Raw genomic sequence first — 16,470 nt, forward strand, 5'->3', positions numbered from 1 at the left:
AAAAACAGAAAGATATTAAAATAATCTATCTTTAAAATTGGTACAAAATTTAAATAGTTCTAATTGTACTACTTACTATTTATTAATAAATTTTCAATCTTATTATTGCTTATTTTCTATGTTCCGTACGAAATTTTGAAATTGGTTCCAAGTATATCTGAAAAAAATATATTCAATAGAAATATACTGAAATATAAATCTCATCACAATATAATGAAAAAATATGATTTCAATTTTTACCTTAAAGATGCAGCATTAGGACGTTTATATTTTTCAAGATCGATTATAATAGATTCAATTTGTGGAAGTAAAACTTTTATAACACCAATCTTTAAAGGTGCAATTGAACGCATAAATTCAAACAAAGACTGAGGATATGTTGTAAGATACCTCTGTATAATATCAGATAAAATGTTTATCAATTTTTCTCTGTAGATAAAAATGAAATTTAGGATTATTATTTAATATAACTTCGTTATAATTATATAATAAATTTATACCTTATAAAAGCATTCTCCCTATAATAATGATTCGTGAAAATGCTATTCATGAAATCAATAGCATGATTTTTATGTGGATGATGATCATGGACTTTTAAATAAGAGGTAATGACATAAGGTAGACAAATCGTTAAAATTAATTCTGTTGTGTTAATTGCATATATTTTACCTCCTTTTAATAAAGTTTTCAAGAGTAATGATATCTACAAATTGAAGAATTGCGAATAATGTAATTAGATAAAATAATTTTATTAATAATCTCTTAAAAATTTTAATATATACATACCAAATGATTATGTTTATGCATGTTATTTTCTGACGATATTGTAAAAAACAATGTCATAAGCATTTCAAAAAGGAGATGTGAAAAATCTGCTTTTGCATCTTGGAAGCACTTCAGTAATGTATCAGACACTTTAAAATTTCCACTACTATCTTCTGTTATTAAAATCGAAATATATTGATCAAATAAGTTTCTCGTTAGTACTTGTAACGAAATATCACTTTTAATGTTCAAAGATTCTAATCCAAGGATAATCATAGAAAATATCCTTTTACACAAGTTCTTGATGTAACATTGAGAAGATTGTTCTGTTGGAAGGGCAATTTTATGTAATAAAACCTTCAACATGCTGTTTGCCTGATTCTATATACAAACAGGATATTCATTTATAATTACATTTATTAATTGGAAAATCACCAAGAATCGATAAAAAATTTTAGTTTTTCAAATATACTTTTATACCTTCACATAAAACATGGGTGAAGAACACATAATTAATGTTCCTACACATCTATAAATCCAAAAAGCAAGCTCCGTTTCTTGAGACTCTTCTGTTATAGACGAGAGTATCCATTTATCTACATTAGTGAAGTATGATCTGTATCTTATATCAAATTGTACTTTTTGTTGCTCATTCTAAGGTATTAGAATATATATATATATATATTACTTTAGTAGTTAGAATACGCAACTAATAATATTAATACAGAACTTACAATTAAATTACCTTTAATGATTTTCGTTTTTTCATTGAAGACATTATAAATATTAATATAGCTTCTTTATTATTCTTGAATTCATAAAAATCCTGATTTGTAAGAAAAATCTCTCTAATTTCATTCAATTGAGCTATATAATTTTGTAAAATTTGTATTTCTATCCAATTTTCGTCATATCCCAAAATAGAACATTTTACCCATGCCTAGTATATAAATTAATCTTCAAATATTTAAAATAAATATTATATTTCAGACATAAATATAATATAAAATAAAATTTTATACTAACTTGTATAAGTATAAGATCAAGATTTTTTATCTCTTTCTTTAAATGGTATATGTCTTCTTCTTCTTGAAGTATTAGCATTAAATAATATCGTGTGATTCTAGAAAAAATTTATAAATATCTAATATTTATTTAAAAAATATGTGCTATTATAATAATTTATATATATAAATAGAAAATAAAATTACCTTATATCTTTTACAATTAAAGATGTTGCAAAATGTTGAAACAAGGATGCTGCAGAATGTTTATATTTTTTTGCTAATCCTGGCTCTTTAAGAGCATTTAATGTAAAAGCAACTGCAAGTTTTGCAAGATTATGATAATGATCACCAATAAGTAATGGATCAAAAGCAAGTTGTCTTACTCTACAAGCAACATTAGACCACAAGGCATCCAACATTTTAGAAACATGTTCTGTAAGTAAATTTTAATTAATTAATATATATTATAATACAATTAAAACATGATGATATAAAAGAACATACCCAAATTACTATTGAGCATTTTCAAAGAATTGCATTTTTTGAAAATACAGATTAGAATTTTGATTACAGAATGTACTCTATTTTTTGAACATTCTAGTAAATAACGATCGATCCATCCACCGATGAATAAATGTTCACTTAAGTCCAATGTTGTCTCAGATGAAAAGATAATGTCTAATATATCAACAAAATTTATCATCATGGAACGGGACGTTTCATCTTTATGACAGCTTATGATATTTACCTATTATAGAAATGAATAAATATAAGTAATGAATATATTATATAAAGTTCGGCTATATATTACCGTTTCTGTAATGTTATTTATTATGTGTGTGAAGTTCAATCCAAGTTCGTTGAATAATAATAAGATAACTAGTTTTCCTTTCCAAATTAAATTACATTTCCTAGCATTTTCATTATTGAAATTGTGCACAGATGGTAAAAGATCAAGCATTACTGTAGACTATAAAGAATCATAAAATTTTAAATTATTAAAATATCAAAAATATAATATAATAAAAAAAAAATAATAATAATAATCTTCATGAAACTTACTACATTTAGAGTATCTGCAGTTACAGCTAAGGTAAGAAACAGTGAAATAAAATTATATAGACCTGTTTCAGAAAATTCTTGGACCTTACTTTTAGAAAATTTGGAATATACACGACCTTTAATTTGATTCCAATATTTTGTATCATTATTATCATAATTTTTTTTTAAGAAAGAACCTACAAAGAATGTATATTTTATATATGTTTTTTATATATAAAATAGATATATATACAATAAAATTATATATATAATTATATTAAATATTTTTTACCTAATAATCTTAAAAACATTCCATAACTAGACTCTTTCACTTGTTCAAAATTGCCATCAATTCTATTCTTAATATGTTTAAATATATCCATGGGAGTTTTTCTATTACAAAAAAAGATTTCTCAGATCTTTAAGGGATAAAATAAATCAAATAATAAGATAATGAAGTTAATGACATACTTCTCAAGAGATAAAGTCCAAGGACCAGATGTTTGTAATAAAAAAGGTTGATCTAATCTTTTATGGAAACAATCCCATAAAAGAGAAACAATTGGGATTCGTGATGGCCACCAATCTGTAATTAGGATATGTAATAATGGTATCATTACTTGCAATTCTTCATCTATTTCATCTCTTTCACCATCTTTTCCACCTTTAGAAACATAAGCTTTCAAAATTTTTTCAGCTTGTTCATAGTTAAAACGAATCTGTAAAAAAATTTAATGAATCAAGAAATTATATTAAAGCATTTATTTATAAATACATTATTTGTTTGTATATATTATACATATTTGCAAATTTATGTTAAATTTATATACATTACCCGGGAACAATTTGTATGCAAATATATACCATCATTATTATAACCATATAGAAGAGTAAAATGATATGTGATCCAAATACAAAATAATTCAGGATTCTTACAAGTAAGAAAAGAACATTCTATGCCTTTATACCAATAAATCAAACTGTTCTGATGTTTCTTTTCATCTAGCATAGTGTTTATGCAAAAGTTTATATGGTCCCAAAATGACTAAAACATATATATTAGTATACAATAATTAATAATTAATATGTTATTATTGTGCAATTAAAAAAATATTTACTGTGATCTGCTTTCTATTTGCTAATTCATCAATAAAAATTTGAAGCATAAGCCATAACTCTCGTATACAAGTACAACTGTATGGTGTTTTTTGACGTAAATCTGTTAAAGGAATCTAAAAAAAAAAAAAAAAAAAAAAAAAAAAAAGTATACATCAATATGACTTTTATACATTTTTATTTATATAAATTTTTCTTACCCTTTCGAATATTTTACATGAAATATAAATAAGATCACTGATAATTAATCTATAAATATTTTCGATATCATGTATGCCAGCTTCTTCAGAATATTGCCAATATACATTACGCATATATATTAATGTTATATATAACCATCTTAAATCTAAATGAAGATGGTACAAATGAAATTCTGGCTGTACACACTGAAATAAAACAACGTAACATTAGTATATATCCAAAGAATTTAATTTTTCAAAATAATTACTTTGTTGCCCAAGTTGGATGCAGCATAGTGAAATATAGATTCTGGAATATTTCTTAGTCTACTAAGAAACCTTTTTATAGTTGAAAATAATATATCTAAATCTTCTTCAATAGTAGGATTTATAATTCTAAGTTTATAATAATCCCACTTTATACTGTAATAGAAAGAAAAGTTAAAATGACACAATAGAAAAAAATTAATTTAGAAGAAAAATTTACCTGTTCATGTATGTACGCATATATGAAATAAATCGACATACTGCTTTTCTCATAGAAAAAAAATCTATGCAATTAGTTGCATTCAAAGTATGACCATAATCTTCGTATCTCTTGAATATCTTTAACTGCATTCTATTATAAAAAATATAATTTTATTATTATAAAATAATGAAGAAAAATAAATAACAAAATATATTGATTTGATATCTTACTCCATGCATTTCACAAAGTGATTAATATTTAATACGACAGTATTTGCAGGTACAATATTGTTGAAAAGTTCTATATCAGCAGCATAGAAAGAATATTCTCTTGATGGAAAAAATACCTTATCCAATTCCCCACTTAACAAAAAACTTGTTTTATTTAATTGCCAATCATTCGAATTTACTTTTCCACAACAATTGAACGTTGTATCCAAATCCATTTTCTTGAAAAGAAATTTTTTCTAAAAGAAATATATCGACGTAAGTACAAAAAACGATTTGAAGCTTTATTTTGATATATCTTTATAAAATTTGGGTAAATTACTTTATATATATATATATCTAAAATATGAATTTTATCTGTACAATTAAAAAAATTTTCACTTCTAATATAATGTTACATTGTTCTTAAAAAGAAAGAAAGCACAGAAATACTTTCATAGTCAGGTTGTAGATTTTGGCGGTATTTGCATCAGCCATATTTACGCGTAATTTGCACATGCGTAAAACTTCTTTCCTCTCCTAGTATTTAACTTTCATCGTATTGTGCTGTCAATTTATTCTACGTGGAAGTTGATGTAAACTTTAACATATACTAAACGAATATATAAAAATTAAAGGAATTTATTAATTTATGTATTATTGTGATTTAAAATGAGTGAAAAAATTTTGACTTTAGAAGTTATAGAAAATGATGGTGCGTGCCTCAAGTGTTTCGTATTTTGGATTATTTACATTTTTATAACCAAATATATTTGTTTATTTATTTTTTAGAATTCTTTAAACAATTCTTGAATGGTGATTTAAAGAATACAGAGATAGATAAAGTATTGTCAGTAGTTCAACAACTAAATAAATTGGGACAAGGTAAAGTGTTTATTTAATTGTTTCATTAAAATAAATTGTCTTTATAACTATATTTTATAACTAAATTTTACTATTCTGATTTTCTTATTTTTTAGCTATTGAAGTTTTACGATCTGAATTGCAAAACCAAGTACTTGCAAACTATGAAGATCTATTATCACAAGCAACATGGGTTGAAAAATTAGAAGATGTACTTTCAATAATGCAAACTCATGTACAAGTAAGTGGAAGAATATTAAAATTAATGTAAAACAAGATTTGAAAAGGACATTTTTTGTTAATTGGATATTATTTTCCAGAATTTGTTACTAGCTGTAGAACGTTTACGTGGGAAAATAGTAGAACCATTTAATAGAATTGAAACTCAAGCAATAGTATTGTCACGTCTTCATGAAACATCTGATCTTTTACGAAGAGTAGCAAGAATGCAACATTTATCCAAACGTTTAGGTTCACAAATGACAAATGTTATTCAAGGTCCAGATATAATAAAAGTAGCAAATAATTTACATGAACTTGGTACTTTACATTTCAAATAATTTGCTTTAATTTTTCTAATAAAAATAAATTACATATATTAATTCTATACAAATTTATATACAGAGCAATTAATGTCGGATACAGATTTGAATGGCTTAGATATAATTGCTGATGATCAACAAGCTGTTAAAGCTCATAGGGCAGTTGTGAAAAGAGTAGCTACTCATACATTAACTCAAGGTTTACATGCAATGGATAGAGTTAAGGTATGTAATTTAAAAAAAGAAAAAAAACTATATATTTTTACTTTATAGATTAAGATTGACTGTTATTTGTAATAAATAGGTCAGTACAGCTGTACAGGTATTTCAGAATTTAGGGATTGTAAATGAGGCAATAGAAATAACTATTGAAAATAATTTAGCTAATATCAAGAAAAATACCATAGAATCTTTTGATGTTCTCCTATCTAAAAGTCAAGATATAATAAAAAAAGTAGCTCCAGGTCGTGCCTCAACACCTACGCCAGGAACGTCAGGAAATTTACGTACACGTATTTGGGAAAATCTTGAAAGACTTTTTCAAGATACTTTGTTTTCACAGTGTATACAAGTAAAAGATAATTTAATTAGACCTAACACTATATATATTCATATTCAGTAGTATTGAAGCAAATACTTGTTCATGTAGATTGAATTATTGCAAAAAACATTGTTGGAAAATCATGCAAAAGAATTCAACAACTTATCTGAAACATTTTGGTTGAAAGTTAATCAACTATTGAGTGAAGTACTTATTGCACGTGCACAAGGTAAAGATTTCTCTTGCTTTTTATTTGTATTTAAATAATGTTATAATTATATTAAAATTTTCTAGAATCATCGCTTGTAAAACAGGCCTTGGAAGGAGAATATCCAAAATTTTTGCGACTGTTTTTAGACTTAAGTAAACGCTTGAAGGATAGATCGCAAAGTTTTGGTACTTATAACATTAAGTATGTAATTGTGAACAATTATTTTAATCTGATAAAGTCAAATTTTTCTTTTGTAATGTATATGGTAAACAATTAATTTTTTTGTATAGTCGTAATGTTTTGTCATCATTTGAAAATGCATACCTTTCTCGTTCTGTATCTCGTCTCTTGGATCCTGTACACACTATGTTCTGTGGGACAAATCTACCAAATCAAGATGAAATTGATAATTTAATTCGCACTGTAACAAAGTATGTAATTATATATAATTTGAATGTTATTTTTTATCAATAACTTTACTAATTAACTTTGTTCTTATATTTAGTGAACTGAGTGTTTCACTTGTGGATGATTGTTTGTCCATTGTGGTGGCACGTAATGTGAGCAAATCTATACGTTTATTTTGCTTAAAATGTGAACAAGGATTAATAACAGGTGGAGAAGCAAGCCAAGTTATTGATTCACCTACAGCTGGACAACAGACCAATGTCACCCTAGCAAATTTATTACATTATCTTTCTAGTCAAATAAATCGTGTAATTGCCAACTTATCATCTGGTTTACCTGTTGAAGGATCAACAATTATTTCGTCAGCGATCAAGGAATCAGATGTATTAACGAAAAGTATACTTTCACCATTATTAGCTTCCATCAGTGATGCAATCGAAAGTATTATTTTAACAATACATGATGATCCTGATTTTCGAGAGTGAGTTAAAATTATTTTCTCAATGAAACTCGTATATTCAATTAAACTTAAATCTATGCTGTTTTTATAGTGCAAACAGTCCTATTGGAAAAGATGTTTCCTGTTCATTATATATGCGTGAATTACAAGGTTTTATTTTAAGATCTGTAAATACATTCCTTATCCCTTATAAAAATCAAGCAGTGGTTACTGAATGGTAAGAAGTTTTGTTATAATCGTTATAATACAATATACTTTATTTTATTTCCTAACATTGGAATCTAATTTTTAAGTTGTAAGGCTGTAGCTTCTAGATGCATTGAATTATTTATGAGACATGCTTGTTTATTGAGGCCATTAACAGATTTTGGAAGAAAAAAATTAATTATGGATTTCACTCAGGTATATATCATTACAAATATTATTCATATAAAAAGCTTACTACAATAAAAACATCGATTTATATTCAGATGGAGCATGCTGTATCACCATTATGTGGTGGAGGTCAGTTAAGTTTGTTAGAACAACAACAATATAGGAGATTAAGAGCTTTAAAAGCATTGATATTACAAAAGCCAGAAGATATGGTACAAAAAGTTTTAGAAGATCCATCAGAAAACAGTGTACCACCATCTCTTATCCTTCTACATTTATTTTCTAGTGCACCATCTGAATTATTATCTCCACATCAAGTAAATTATTTAATCATCTGTTTATTAATTTTTAAGATTGAAAAGTAATACGAATCTTAAAAAATGTATATATTTTAATTTATAGAGTGCAGGTTGGTCCATCGGACGATTATCTCAATGGATGGATAGTCATACAGAAGAAAAGGATAGAATAGCTCTCAGTAAAGGATCGTTGGAACGTTATCAGTTAACTATACAACAAAACAATATTCCATCTTTCCATCCTTTGTTTCCGTTAATGACAAAATTAGCTAACTTACACGATCATTAAGTAAAACGAATTGTTTATTAAAGTAAGATGTAAATGTGATTAAGATTTTATAAAGAATATGAAATCCATATTTCTACTGTACAAAAAAACTATATACTTTAATAATATGAAGTAAAAAACAAATAAGTATGGATTGCTTCTTCTCTACTTATTGACAGTTCTTTATTTATAAACTCATACTCTAGTTAAATATATTCCACATACTAATAGTATACTCAATATTATAGGTTTAAAATAAAAATTTTTGGCCGTTTTTGAACCGATATGACACGGAGGTTCGTTTAAAGTATTTTGTACGTTCATCTGCAATTTAAACATTAACACATTAATTATTACAATACCAGGTAAAATATATAAAATTTCCTTTTTTGTTTACCTTCTTTACAAGAGTTTTTACTTGCAAAAGTTTTTGTTTCATATTTGCAAGTGCCTCTTCAACATTTTTAATTGATCTTAGATATTTAGATATTTGTATATTATTGCCAAACATAACTTCAGGAGGATCATTATTTATATTTTTTTTTATATAATGAAAAGTAGAAGTCATAACTAAAACTTGTTTTGCAATAATACCCATGGATACAATCCCATCATAAAATCTAAAAAAAATTTTTTTTAATAATAGCTATTATACAATTAAACTATTATAAATGTTAAACATACGTGTAAGAATTAGATGAACTAACAGTCCCTATGGTCTGCATTTTCCATGTTTTACCATGAAATTTATATAAATCTTTTAAAAATCGATCTCTGTGAATACTAATATCCATTTTTAAATTTATCAGATCTTTTTCAGTTAACTGTAAAAATGTTTGAAGCTCCATTCCTTGAAAAAGATTAGTATAATTTCGTAATCCCATTCCATACAAAATATCTGATATATCACACTTAACAACTTGATTTTGATTAGGAGACAATCTATGAAACATATGTTTCCATTCATCCATTCTAGATAATTCATATGTAGTTGATACATCATTTTCACTGGGTAATAATGATAAGATCTGAAATATTTACTAGATGAATTAATTTTTAAATAAGAAATTACATAATAATATACCTCCTCATATCCTTTTAAATTTGCTATGTCTTTAGCAGTTTCATAATGATTATTTTTAATTGTGACATCAGCTTGATTGTCCAAAAGTAATTTTACTATTTCAACTTCATTGCTTAAGACAGCATACATCAAAGCCTGAAGAAAGTATAAAACATAAAAATATTATTTTGGGTACTTATTTCATATATTGTTATTAGATATGATGATTAATTTCATTTATAATTATTACAAAACTTACAGTATAACCATCACTATCATAAGCATTAATATTTTTGGTATATTTTATTAGTTCCCTCACTATTTCTATTTTGTTTGTTTTACAAGCATACATTAAAGCTGTTAGCCTATTAAAATATCATAGTCTATTATATTTATATATTTAATATTATTATAATTATTATTAAAAGTTTTAGCATAGTATTTACTTTTGATTATTAGTTGCATCTACATTATTTGATGCTTCAATTAACAGAAATAAACAGCTTAAACAATCTTCTATTTTTCCTTTTGTAGAACTACATAATGCCATTAATGGTGTAAATCCATCTAAATTATATTACAAGAATTAGATTATAGTATATAATACAATAAAAAAAAATCATGTAATACCTTTATGTAAATTAGCATTAGCTCCATGTGTCAGAAGGTATTCAACAATTTTTACGTTACAAGATGATGCAGCATGTAAAAGTAAAGTCCAACCGGTATTTAAAAAATTATTCACATCATGATCTAAATATATTTGAATAAATAAAATGATTCATTAACTAAAATTAAAAAAAGTAAAAAAGAAAAAAAACTAGAATTTAATTTATAGAATAGAATCATTTAATTTAATATAGTAATTACCATTAAGATACTTTTCAATTATATCTAAGTTTCCTATGTTACATGCATTTAGCACAAGATTTTCTTTGTTTTCTCTCCCTCTATATTTTTTATTTTTATTAACAAATGTTTTGTTGCCCTTAGAATGTAACTTTGTATCCTATACATAAGAACATTTACAATGTAATCATTTATACCAATAAAAAACAATGGCTAAAACAATTGTTTGTTGTGTTAATTTTAGTTATATATATAAATATTATAATATTAAAATTTTATGCATATATATATGTATATATTGAAATTTAAATTAAAACAAATATTTTTCACCTCATTTACATTATGAAGTTTTTTTTTCTCCATTTCTTCGATAGTAATAAAATTAGAAGCTTCTTTAGCTATATCAGTATTCTTATTAGACATTCACTTGTTTTTAGTTTTCCCTATAAGGTGATAATTTCAAAACCAAGTAAAATAAAATATATCGCATGATTCGATGAAATTCAAAACAACGTATATGTCTCTTCTCACCTACTATTCAGAAATATTATTCTTTTTTGTTTAACTGATAGCGCCACTTTTGGCGCCTTTGTATTGAACTGACCCGGGAAATTTGAATGAATTTACACGTGCTCATTGTTATTTGATTATTCTTTAATACTCGTTATACATACCGAAAATTTTTTCTATTTATTTCTTCTGATAGAATACAATTGATATCATATGAAAATTAAAAAAATAATAAAATTTTTTATAATTATTCAACTATTGATTATTTAATTATAAATTCATTTTTGACATTATTTTAATATTTTGTATAAATAAGCAGTCAATTTGAAGATCTACATAGATTTTAAATAATCTTCAAATAATAATATTGAAATATTTTCATCGATTAATTTTAAATAATTAGTTTTTATTGAACGTTTTCGTTGATGTTTGCTTAGAGAAACATGTTTTATAATTTTGTTTCATGTTTTACTCTAGCTTTAAAAAGTTGATTTGGTCGTAGAATACCATATAAGTTATTATGATGAGAATTATTAGATATTGCAATATCAGTAGAAGCATCACAATTATTACTAGATAAATCTGTTCCTTCATTATTTTTTAGTGCATATTTCCGTTGCTGAGTTCTATCAGAACTACAATTGTGACCTTCTTTCATAACAACTTGTAATTCAGAATCTGTTTCCTCCTCATTATCTGCACTATCTACATCTCCTAAAAATAATATAATATGTAACATTGAATACTTATCAGTTAAACAAATATATAAATACAGATAATATATATAAAGCTACTAACCATCAGAACTGTAAGTAGAAGGTAAATAAAATCTAGATGGTTGTATTTTACTAGTACCACCGCATCGTTCTTTATCTCGAAGCATATTAGTGGAGTGATAATATTTAAATTCCCGAGGAAGTGTATAACTTCTAGGTAATGATACTTGACTACCTTCCATATCGCTGATTTCGCCTTCTTCACTTTCATCTTTGGAACTTTCTCCTTTTCCATTCCGGCTTTTATATAAATATTTTTAAATATTAATGAAATTTGAGTGATTGCATATTTCTATTACATTAATTTTGATATCAATAATAAAAATTTCATCCATTACCTATGATTAAGATGACCAGGAGGTGTCCAATGAGCACAATGTATGGGAAGACATCTAGGTGCTAATAAAATTTCTGGTACATTTGTTTTTTCTCTTTGCGATACTTTCCATAAACTTGAAGAATGGGAATTAGAATGATATGGCGATACTGGTGGTGGTGGTAATAAACAATGCATTTTAACTGGCGGCCACGATGTTAATGTGACACCTTCATCGCCATCGGATACTAGTGAAGGTGATGTAAATAATATAGTATTTGGAGAAGTATGTAACTTCTTGCTTGGTGGTGGCTGTTGATTTAATACTGATGGAGAAGATGAAAACGTAGACGGAGATGCTGACAAAGGTGGAAATAATTTTCCTTCTTTTATCTCTTCTTGTATAGCTTTCAGCTCACGAAGTTGTTGCTGTTTTTTTTGCCTTAATTTCTCTCGTATTAAATTTACGCTCAAAGAACTACCTGTTTCTGTTTCGATTGTATTTTTTTGTGTATTTGAATCATCACTCTGTTTCAAAGTGATGCTTGAATTATTCTTTGTCAAATATAGTAAATATACATTATTTTACATTACAATTTTACCTGCAAGACATTCGAAAACGATGCAGCTTTTTTCCAAAATGGTATTATCTGTTGGTGTCCATTGTTTCCATTAATCCACTGTTTAGTATCTTCACTTGCAGTAGTAGGAGTTACAGTAGATGTAGACTGATCTTGTGGAGGTGGTGGAGGTACAAATGTAGTAGGCTTTTTCTTTTTACGATTTGGATTTACTACCGCTGCATTAGCAAAACGACAATTAAATACACCAGGTATACCACTATTATTCAATTTTACTTTTCTTGTTGCTACATCTTTATCTATTTTTTTTTCCTTTACATAGTCTATATTCCTTTCTTCTGAATTGTCCTACACAATAACGGATTAAAAAAGATCAAAATGTACAAGTTTTATTGAATATTATTACATTATTAATAACAATATTTTAATTTCCAATAAATTACAAACCTGGTTAGACATAATTGCAAGATTTGAAGTAGTCATTCTACCACCAACTTCATACGTTAATCTTCTTATATGAAAGAATCTGTAAATATACATTAAGTGTTTTACACAATTAAAAATAAAGTATTGATATTGAATTTTTTATCACAATGATCACAATGTGTGATACATGCACATGAACTGCTTCAGGCAAAAACACAAAAAAATTAAACTTATATACATAAGAAAAAAAATATATATATCTATTTCTATGAAATGTGTGAAGGTTATTTAAATGACTAATATATGTAAAACAAAAATTATTATATGTATGTACATGCATTATAAATAAAATAATATGGATGGTATTGATAGAAAAATAAAAGCCATTTGGATATTTTGATCTGATATATAGATAGATTCAAACAAGTGCAGCAATTAATGATGTGATAAGGATTTTCTATAATTGTATACAGAGCATAAGTATTATAAATTTCCTCATAAGAAAATAAAAAAAAAAAATAAATAAATAAAAAATTAAAAAAAACCCCTTAGACATAATAAACTGAAATAAATAAAAAACAAGACAAAAATAAAACAGAAATAAAGCTAATGATAAACATAACAATGATAAAACAAAGAAGATACAAAATTATTCAACTTTGTCAGTTATGAAACATACATATAAATTGCAAGAATAGTTTTATCACAATTTATAAAATAATAAATACTTTGCTCAAATATTCAGTGTCCTTTGCACATTCAACTTGCACCCATCCAAACCAAGAAAGAGTTATATCTAGAAAAAAGTAAAGAGAGTCTTAAACTCTATGAAAATCATGGAACAAAAACAACTAGATCATGTATTATGTTTCATGATAGAGTTATTTTATCTTATTGTTAGTTCTTTCATCTTATAAAAATAAATTAAAATATATAAAGGATAATAAATGCTTACCTATAGTACAATGCCATAAAGAACATACCACAAAAAAATAATGCTACAAGTGTAAGTACTAAATTTACTGGATTTGGTTGATGGAGATGAAGATCACTTCTATTTATGCCTACAGCCCATACTCCAGTAAGTAAACTGTTTTCCAATAACATTACGGTATAAAATATTACCTATATAAATATTTTTTTGAAGATATATACTTTTTATTTCCTTAGATAAAAAACATGTTGAAATTGTACAATATAATTGAATACTTCCACTTACCATTTTTTGGCGATGATTGGTCTCATGTAGATTTACATATGCAAATATATAAACAAATGCCAACATAGAGGCCAGAATACTTTTTCTCATAAGTGGAAGACGCTCACCTACATGGAAGAGCCCATCAGGTGTGAGCAATAACCATGTTAACATAGAAAGCCAATGAAGTGCCATCACAATTAATAGCCATTGTCCACCATAAAGTGATGCATATACAACTAATGCTCCAACTCGTGCACTTACAGTTCCAAGGCGCCAAAATAATTGAGCTAATACACCTAACCATGTAAGTACCAAACGTTCTAGATTACGAAGGCGTGCTGCACCTTTACTGAAACTAGCTACCGCCCAACAAACACTCCATAAAGACAGTCCAGCTGACACTGCTGTTAATTTTGTTAACTTTTCACTGTCCTTCACTTCACCACTTTTTATTTTTTCATTTTCTATACCTAAATTGTCATTAATTCCAATAGACAATAAATATAGTTGTAATAGTAACATAGGTGCAGCTTCGCAGAATGCATGTATAAGACGCAATACACACAACTCCCGCACCTAAATAAATTTCAATGTAAACGCAAAACAATTAAACATTATTATATATTGTAATAATTTATAAATTATTATTGGAGATACTTGCCTCATGTTTAACATAAGCTAAATCAACTGGAATAAACAACTTAAAATATCTCCAAAGTACTCCAGCTTGTGTTGTATGAAGTAATAATACACAACCCAAAGTCCAATTACCAGTCTTTTTACATGGGTTTACATTACAATCCCTGTTTGTATCATTATCTATTAATTTACCTCTTGCACCCCATAAATACCAACGTATGCTAACTATCTATAAACAAATAAAATAATAAATATAACGTGATAATATTACATAATACTTTGTTTTTATTATATTTCTTATTAAATCATATACCTGGCAGGCAAGCAAAGATGTCGTTATAAAAGTAATGCTTAAAGGAAAAACGGTAGGTTGTCCTACCGAATGATGAGCAAGTGCATAAACCATTGCAAAATCAAAAACAATGTCACAAAAATATGATGCAAGGGAAATTATATTAAACAAAACATCACATAGTGGTAAAAATTCGTTTTGTTGTGGTTGCCTATGTTGGGCCATAATGGTTTTGTGACATCCATTTGGATAATTCCTTTATCTTTTCCTGTTTTCATTAACTTATTTTACCTAAAAGATATAATACATGTTTATGATTATATTTTTTAGAAAACATATAAATAATTATTATAATAGATATAACTATACCTAATAAAAATGAAGACACATTGTGTTATAGGTTAGATAGATATCACTTTTTTACTGCTAAGCGTTTGAAGAAATAATTTTCACGTTTCTAAAAATTCGATTTTAATTTTTATTTCGTTATTTTATTGATAATAAGCACTACTTTTAATTGAATTAAGAATATTGATTTGTTCTACACAAATAGATAATAAATTTATAAAGACACACCATAGATGCCTTCTTCAAAAATTATACGTCGTATATTTTAGAAATTTTATATTAAATAATCTATAAATATTTTAACTCGGAGAATACACATCAAAATATTTCTATTTCTTGATATCGATACACTAAGAACTTAACGCTCGTAATTGATATACTGTCAGAATTGACAGTACGTTTTATGAAAGCATCATTAACAATTATAAACGAGACGCTATATAAAAATAGCGATAAATAATTTCATAACCTACCGAGCACAGAAATTATATTTTGTTAATAAAAATGAAAAAGCGCGTCTATGAATCGACGCAAATTTTATAAGCGTTACTAACTCACCGCATTCTTTACGTATTATTGGCGAATAATCAGAAAAATGAAAGTTTAAAGCAAGTTTAAAACTACGTGACTGCGTTGGCGGACCTGACTTGATCGAATGACGTCATAAATTCCTCTAGATACATTCGCGTTCCAATCTTCAACGATGTCACCAAGAATT

The 16,470-nt window shown here is 26.2% G+C and overlaps 4 protein-coding genes across 11 annotated transcripts; 1 reads left to right on the forward strand and 3 right to left on the reverse strand.

Moving 5' to 3' along the window:
- Nucleotides 1-18: 18 nt before the first annotated feature.
- Nucleotides 19-5,316, reverse strand: LOC127062357 (protein MMS22-like). 2 transcript variants are annotated; one of them, XM_050990385.1, is made up of 20 exons: nt 5,127-5,316; nt 4,808-5,043; nt 4,596-4,727; nt 4,378-4,531; nt 4,130-4,315; nt 3,932-4,045; nt 3,649-3,858; nt 3,285-3,532; nt 3,106-3,206; nt 2,835-3,010; nt 2,584-2,742; nt 2,277-2,520; nt 1,977-2,205; nt 1,792-1,888; nt 1,511-1,705; nt 1,246-1,419; nt 787-1,146; nt 501-703; nt 241-429; nt 19-157 (listed from the first exon to the last, which is right to left on the reverse strand). In XM_050990385.1, the coding sequence occupies exons 2-20, from the start codon at nt 5,020-5,022 to the stop codon at nt 103-105; spliced, it is 3,441 nt and encodes a 1,146-aa protein (XP_050846342.1). In that variant the 5' UTR covers nt 5,023-5,043; nt 5,127-5,316; the 3' UTR covers nt 19-102. The 2 variants fall into 2 exon arrangements, with proteins under 2 accessions (XP_050846342.1, XP_050846353.1); XM_050990396.1 differs by lacking the exon at nt 3,932-4,045.
- Nucleotides 5,317-8,899, forward strand: LOC127062391 (conserved oligomeric Golgi complex subunit 5). Its single transcript, XM_050990489.1, has 14 exons — nt 5,317-5,498; nt 5,576-5,668; nt 5,764-5,888; nt 5,968-6,187; nt 6,272-6,414; nt 6,494-6,760; nt 6,839-6,959; nt 7,025-7,142; nt 7,232-7,372; nt 7,447-7,830; nt 7,901-8,026; nt 8,103-8,211; nt 8,280-8,501; nt 8,587-8,899. The coding sequence occupies exons 1-14, from the start codon at nt 5,456-5,458 to the stop codon at nt 8,770-8,772; spliced, it is 2,298 nt and encodes a 765-aa protein (XP_050846446.1). The 5' UTR covers nt 5,317-5,455; the 3' UTR covers nt 8,773-8,899.
- Nucleotides 8,900-8,929: 30 nt separating this feature from the next.
- On the reverse strand, nt 8,930-11,132 carry LOC127062423 (ankyrin repeat, SAM and basic leucine zipper domain-containing protein 1-like). Of its 3 annotated transcripts, none has more exons than XM_050990623.1 (9): nt 10,994-11,132; nt 10,685-10,823; nt 10,445-10,567; nt 10,261-10,381; nt 10,074-10,179; nt 9,836-9,970; nt 9,436-9,779; nt 9,149-9,371; nt 8,930-9,075 (listed from the first exon to the last, which is right to left on the reverse strand). In XM_050990623.1, exons 1-9 carry the CDS (start codon nt 11,084-11,086, stop codon nt 8,947-8,949), a joined length of 1,413 nt encoding a protein of 470 aa, XP_050846580.1. In that variant the 5' UTR covers nt 11,087-11,132; the 3' UTR covers nt 8,930-8,946. The 3 variants fall into 3 exon arrangements, with proteins under 3 accessions (XP_050846580.1, XP_050846591.1, XP_050846601.1); XM_050990634.1 differs by having other exon boundaries at nt 11,003-11,106; XM_050990644.1 differs by lacking the exon at nt 10,994-11,132 and having other exon boundaries at nt 10,445-10,516; nt 10,684-10,750.
- Nucleotides 11,133-11,613: 481 nt separating this feature from the next.
- On the reverse strand, nt 11,614-16,413 carry LOC127062376 (uncharacterized). 5 transcript variants are annotated; one of them, XM_050990445.1, is made up of 11 exons: nt 16,311-16,375; nt 15,774-15,861; nt 15,426-15,695; nt 15,135-15,341; nt 14,492-15,049; nt 14,228-14,397; nt 13,294-13,372; nt 12,868-13,194; nt 12,288-12,793; nt 11,972-12,189; nt 11,614-11,887 (listed from the first exon to the last, which is right to left on the reverse strand). In XM_050990445.1, exons 3-11 carry the CDS (start codon nt 15,627-15,629, stop codon nt 11,622-11,624), a joined length of 2,535 nt encoding a protein of 844 aa, XP_050846402.1. In that variant the 5' UTR covers nt 15,630-15,695; nt 15,774-15,861; nt 16,311-16,375; the 3' UTR covers nt 11,614-11,621. The 5 variants fall into 5 exon arrangements, with proteins under 5 accessions (XP_050846402.1, XP_050846411.1, XP_050846393.1 ...); XM_050990454.1 differs by lacking the exon at nt 16,311-16,375 and adding an exon at nt 16,226-16,310; XM_050990436.1 differs by lacking the exon at nt 16,311-16,375 and adding an exon at nt 15,981-16,304.
- Nucleotides 16,414-16,470: the final 57 nt, after the last annotated feature.

Source organism: Vespula vulgaris, chromosome 1, assembly GCF_905475345.1.
Source record: "Vespula vulgaris chromosome 1, iyVesVulg1.1, whole genome shotgun sequence".
NCBI lineage: Eukaryota > Metazoa > Arthropoda > Insecta > Hymenoptera > Vespidae > Vespula > Vespula vulgaris.

Bases quoted from the DNA above. Each gene is read 5' to 3' on its own strand.
- LOC127062391 (XM_050990489.1), top strand. From the start codon at position 5,456: ATGAGTGAAAAAATTTTGACTTTAGAAGTTATAGAAAATGATG. The intron at 5,889-5,967 runs GTAAGTGGAAGA...ATTATTTTCCAG, and splicing joins TAATGCAAACTCATGTACAA to AATTTGTTACTAGCTGTAGA. The intron at 8,027-8,102 runs GTAAGAAGTTTT...CTAATTTTTAAG, and splicing joins CAAGCAGTGGTTACTGAATG to TTGTAAGGCTGTAGCTTCTA.
- LOC127062423 (XM_050990623.1), bottom strand. From the start codon at position 11,086: ATGTCTAATAAGAATACTGATATAGCTAAAGAAGCTTCTAATTTTATT. The intron at 10,824-10,993 runs GTGAAAAATATT...TCTTATGTATAG, and splicing joins AACTTCATAATGTAAATGAG to GATACAAAGTTACATTCTAA. The intron at 9,372-9,435 runs GTATGTTTAACA...AATTTTTTTTAG, and splicing joins AGTTCATCTAATTCTTACAC to ATTTTATGATGGGATTGTAT.
- LOC127062376 (XM_050990465.1), bottom strand. From the start codon at position 15,629: ATGGCCCAACATAGGCAACCACAACAAAACGAATTTTTACCACTATGT. The intron at 13,195-13,293 runs GTTTGTAATTTA...GTTATTGTGTAG, and splicing joins TTGCAATTATGTCTAACCAG to GACAATTCAGAAGAAAGGAA. The intron at 12,794-12,867 runs GTAAAATTGTAA...ACTTTGAAACAG, and splicing joins CGTTTTCGAATGTCTTGCAG to AGTGATGATTCAAATACACA.
- LOC127062357 (XM_050990385.1), bottom strand. From the start codon at position 5,022: ATGGATTTGGATACAACGTTCAATTGTTGTGGAAAAGTAAATTCGAAT. The intron at 1,420-1,510 runs GTAATTTAATTG...CTAATACCTTAG, and splicing joins AAAAACGAAAATCATTAAAG to AATGAGCAACAAAAAGTACA. The intron at 158-240 runs GTAAAAATTGAA...TATTTTTTTCAG, and splicing joins CCTAATGCTGCATCTTTAAG to ATATACTTGGAACCAATTTC.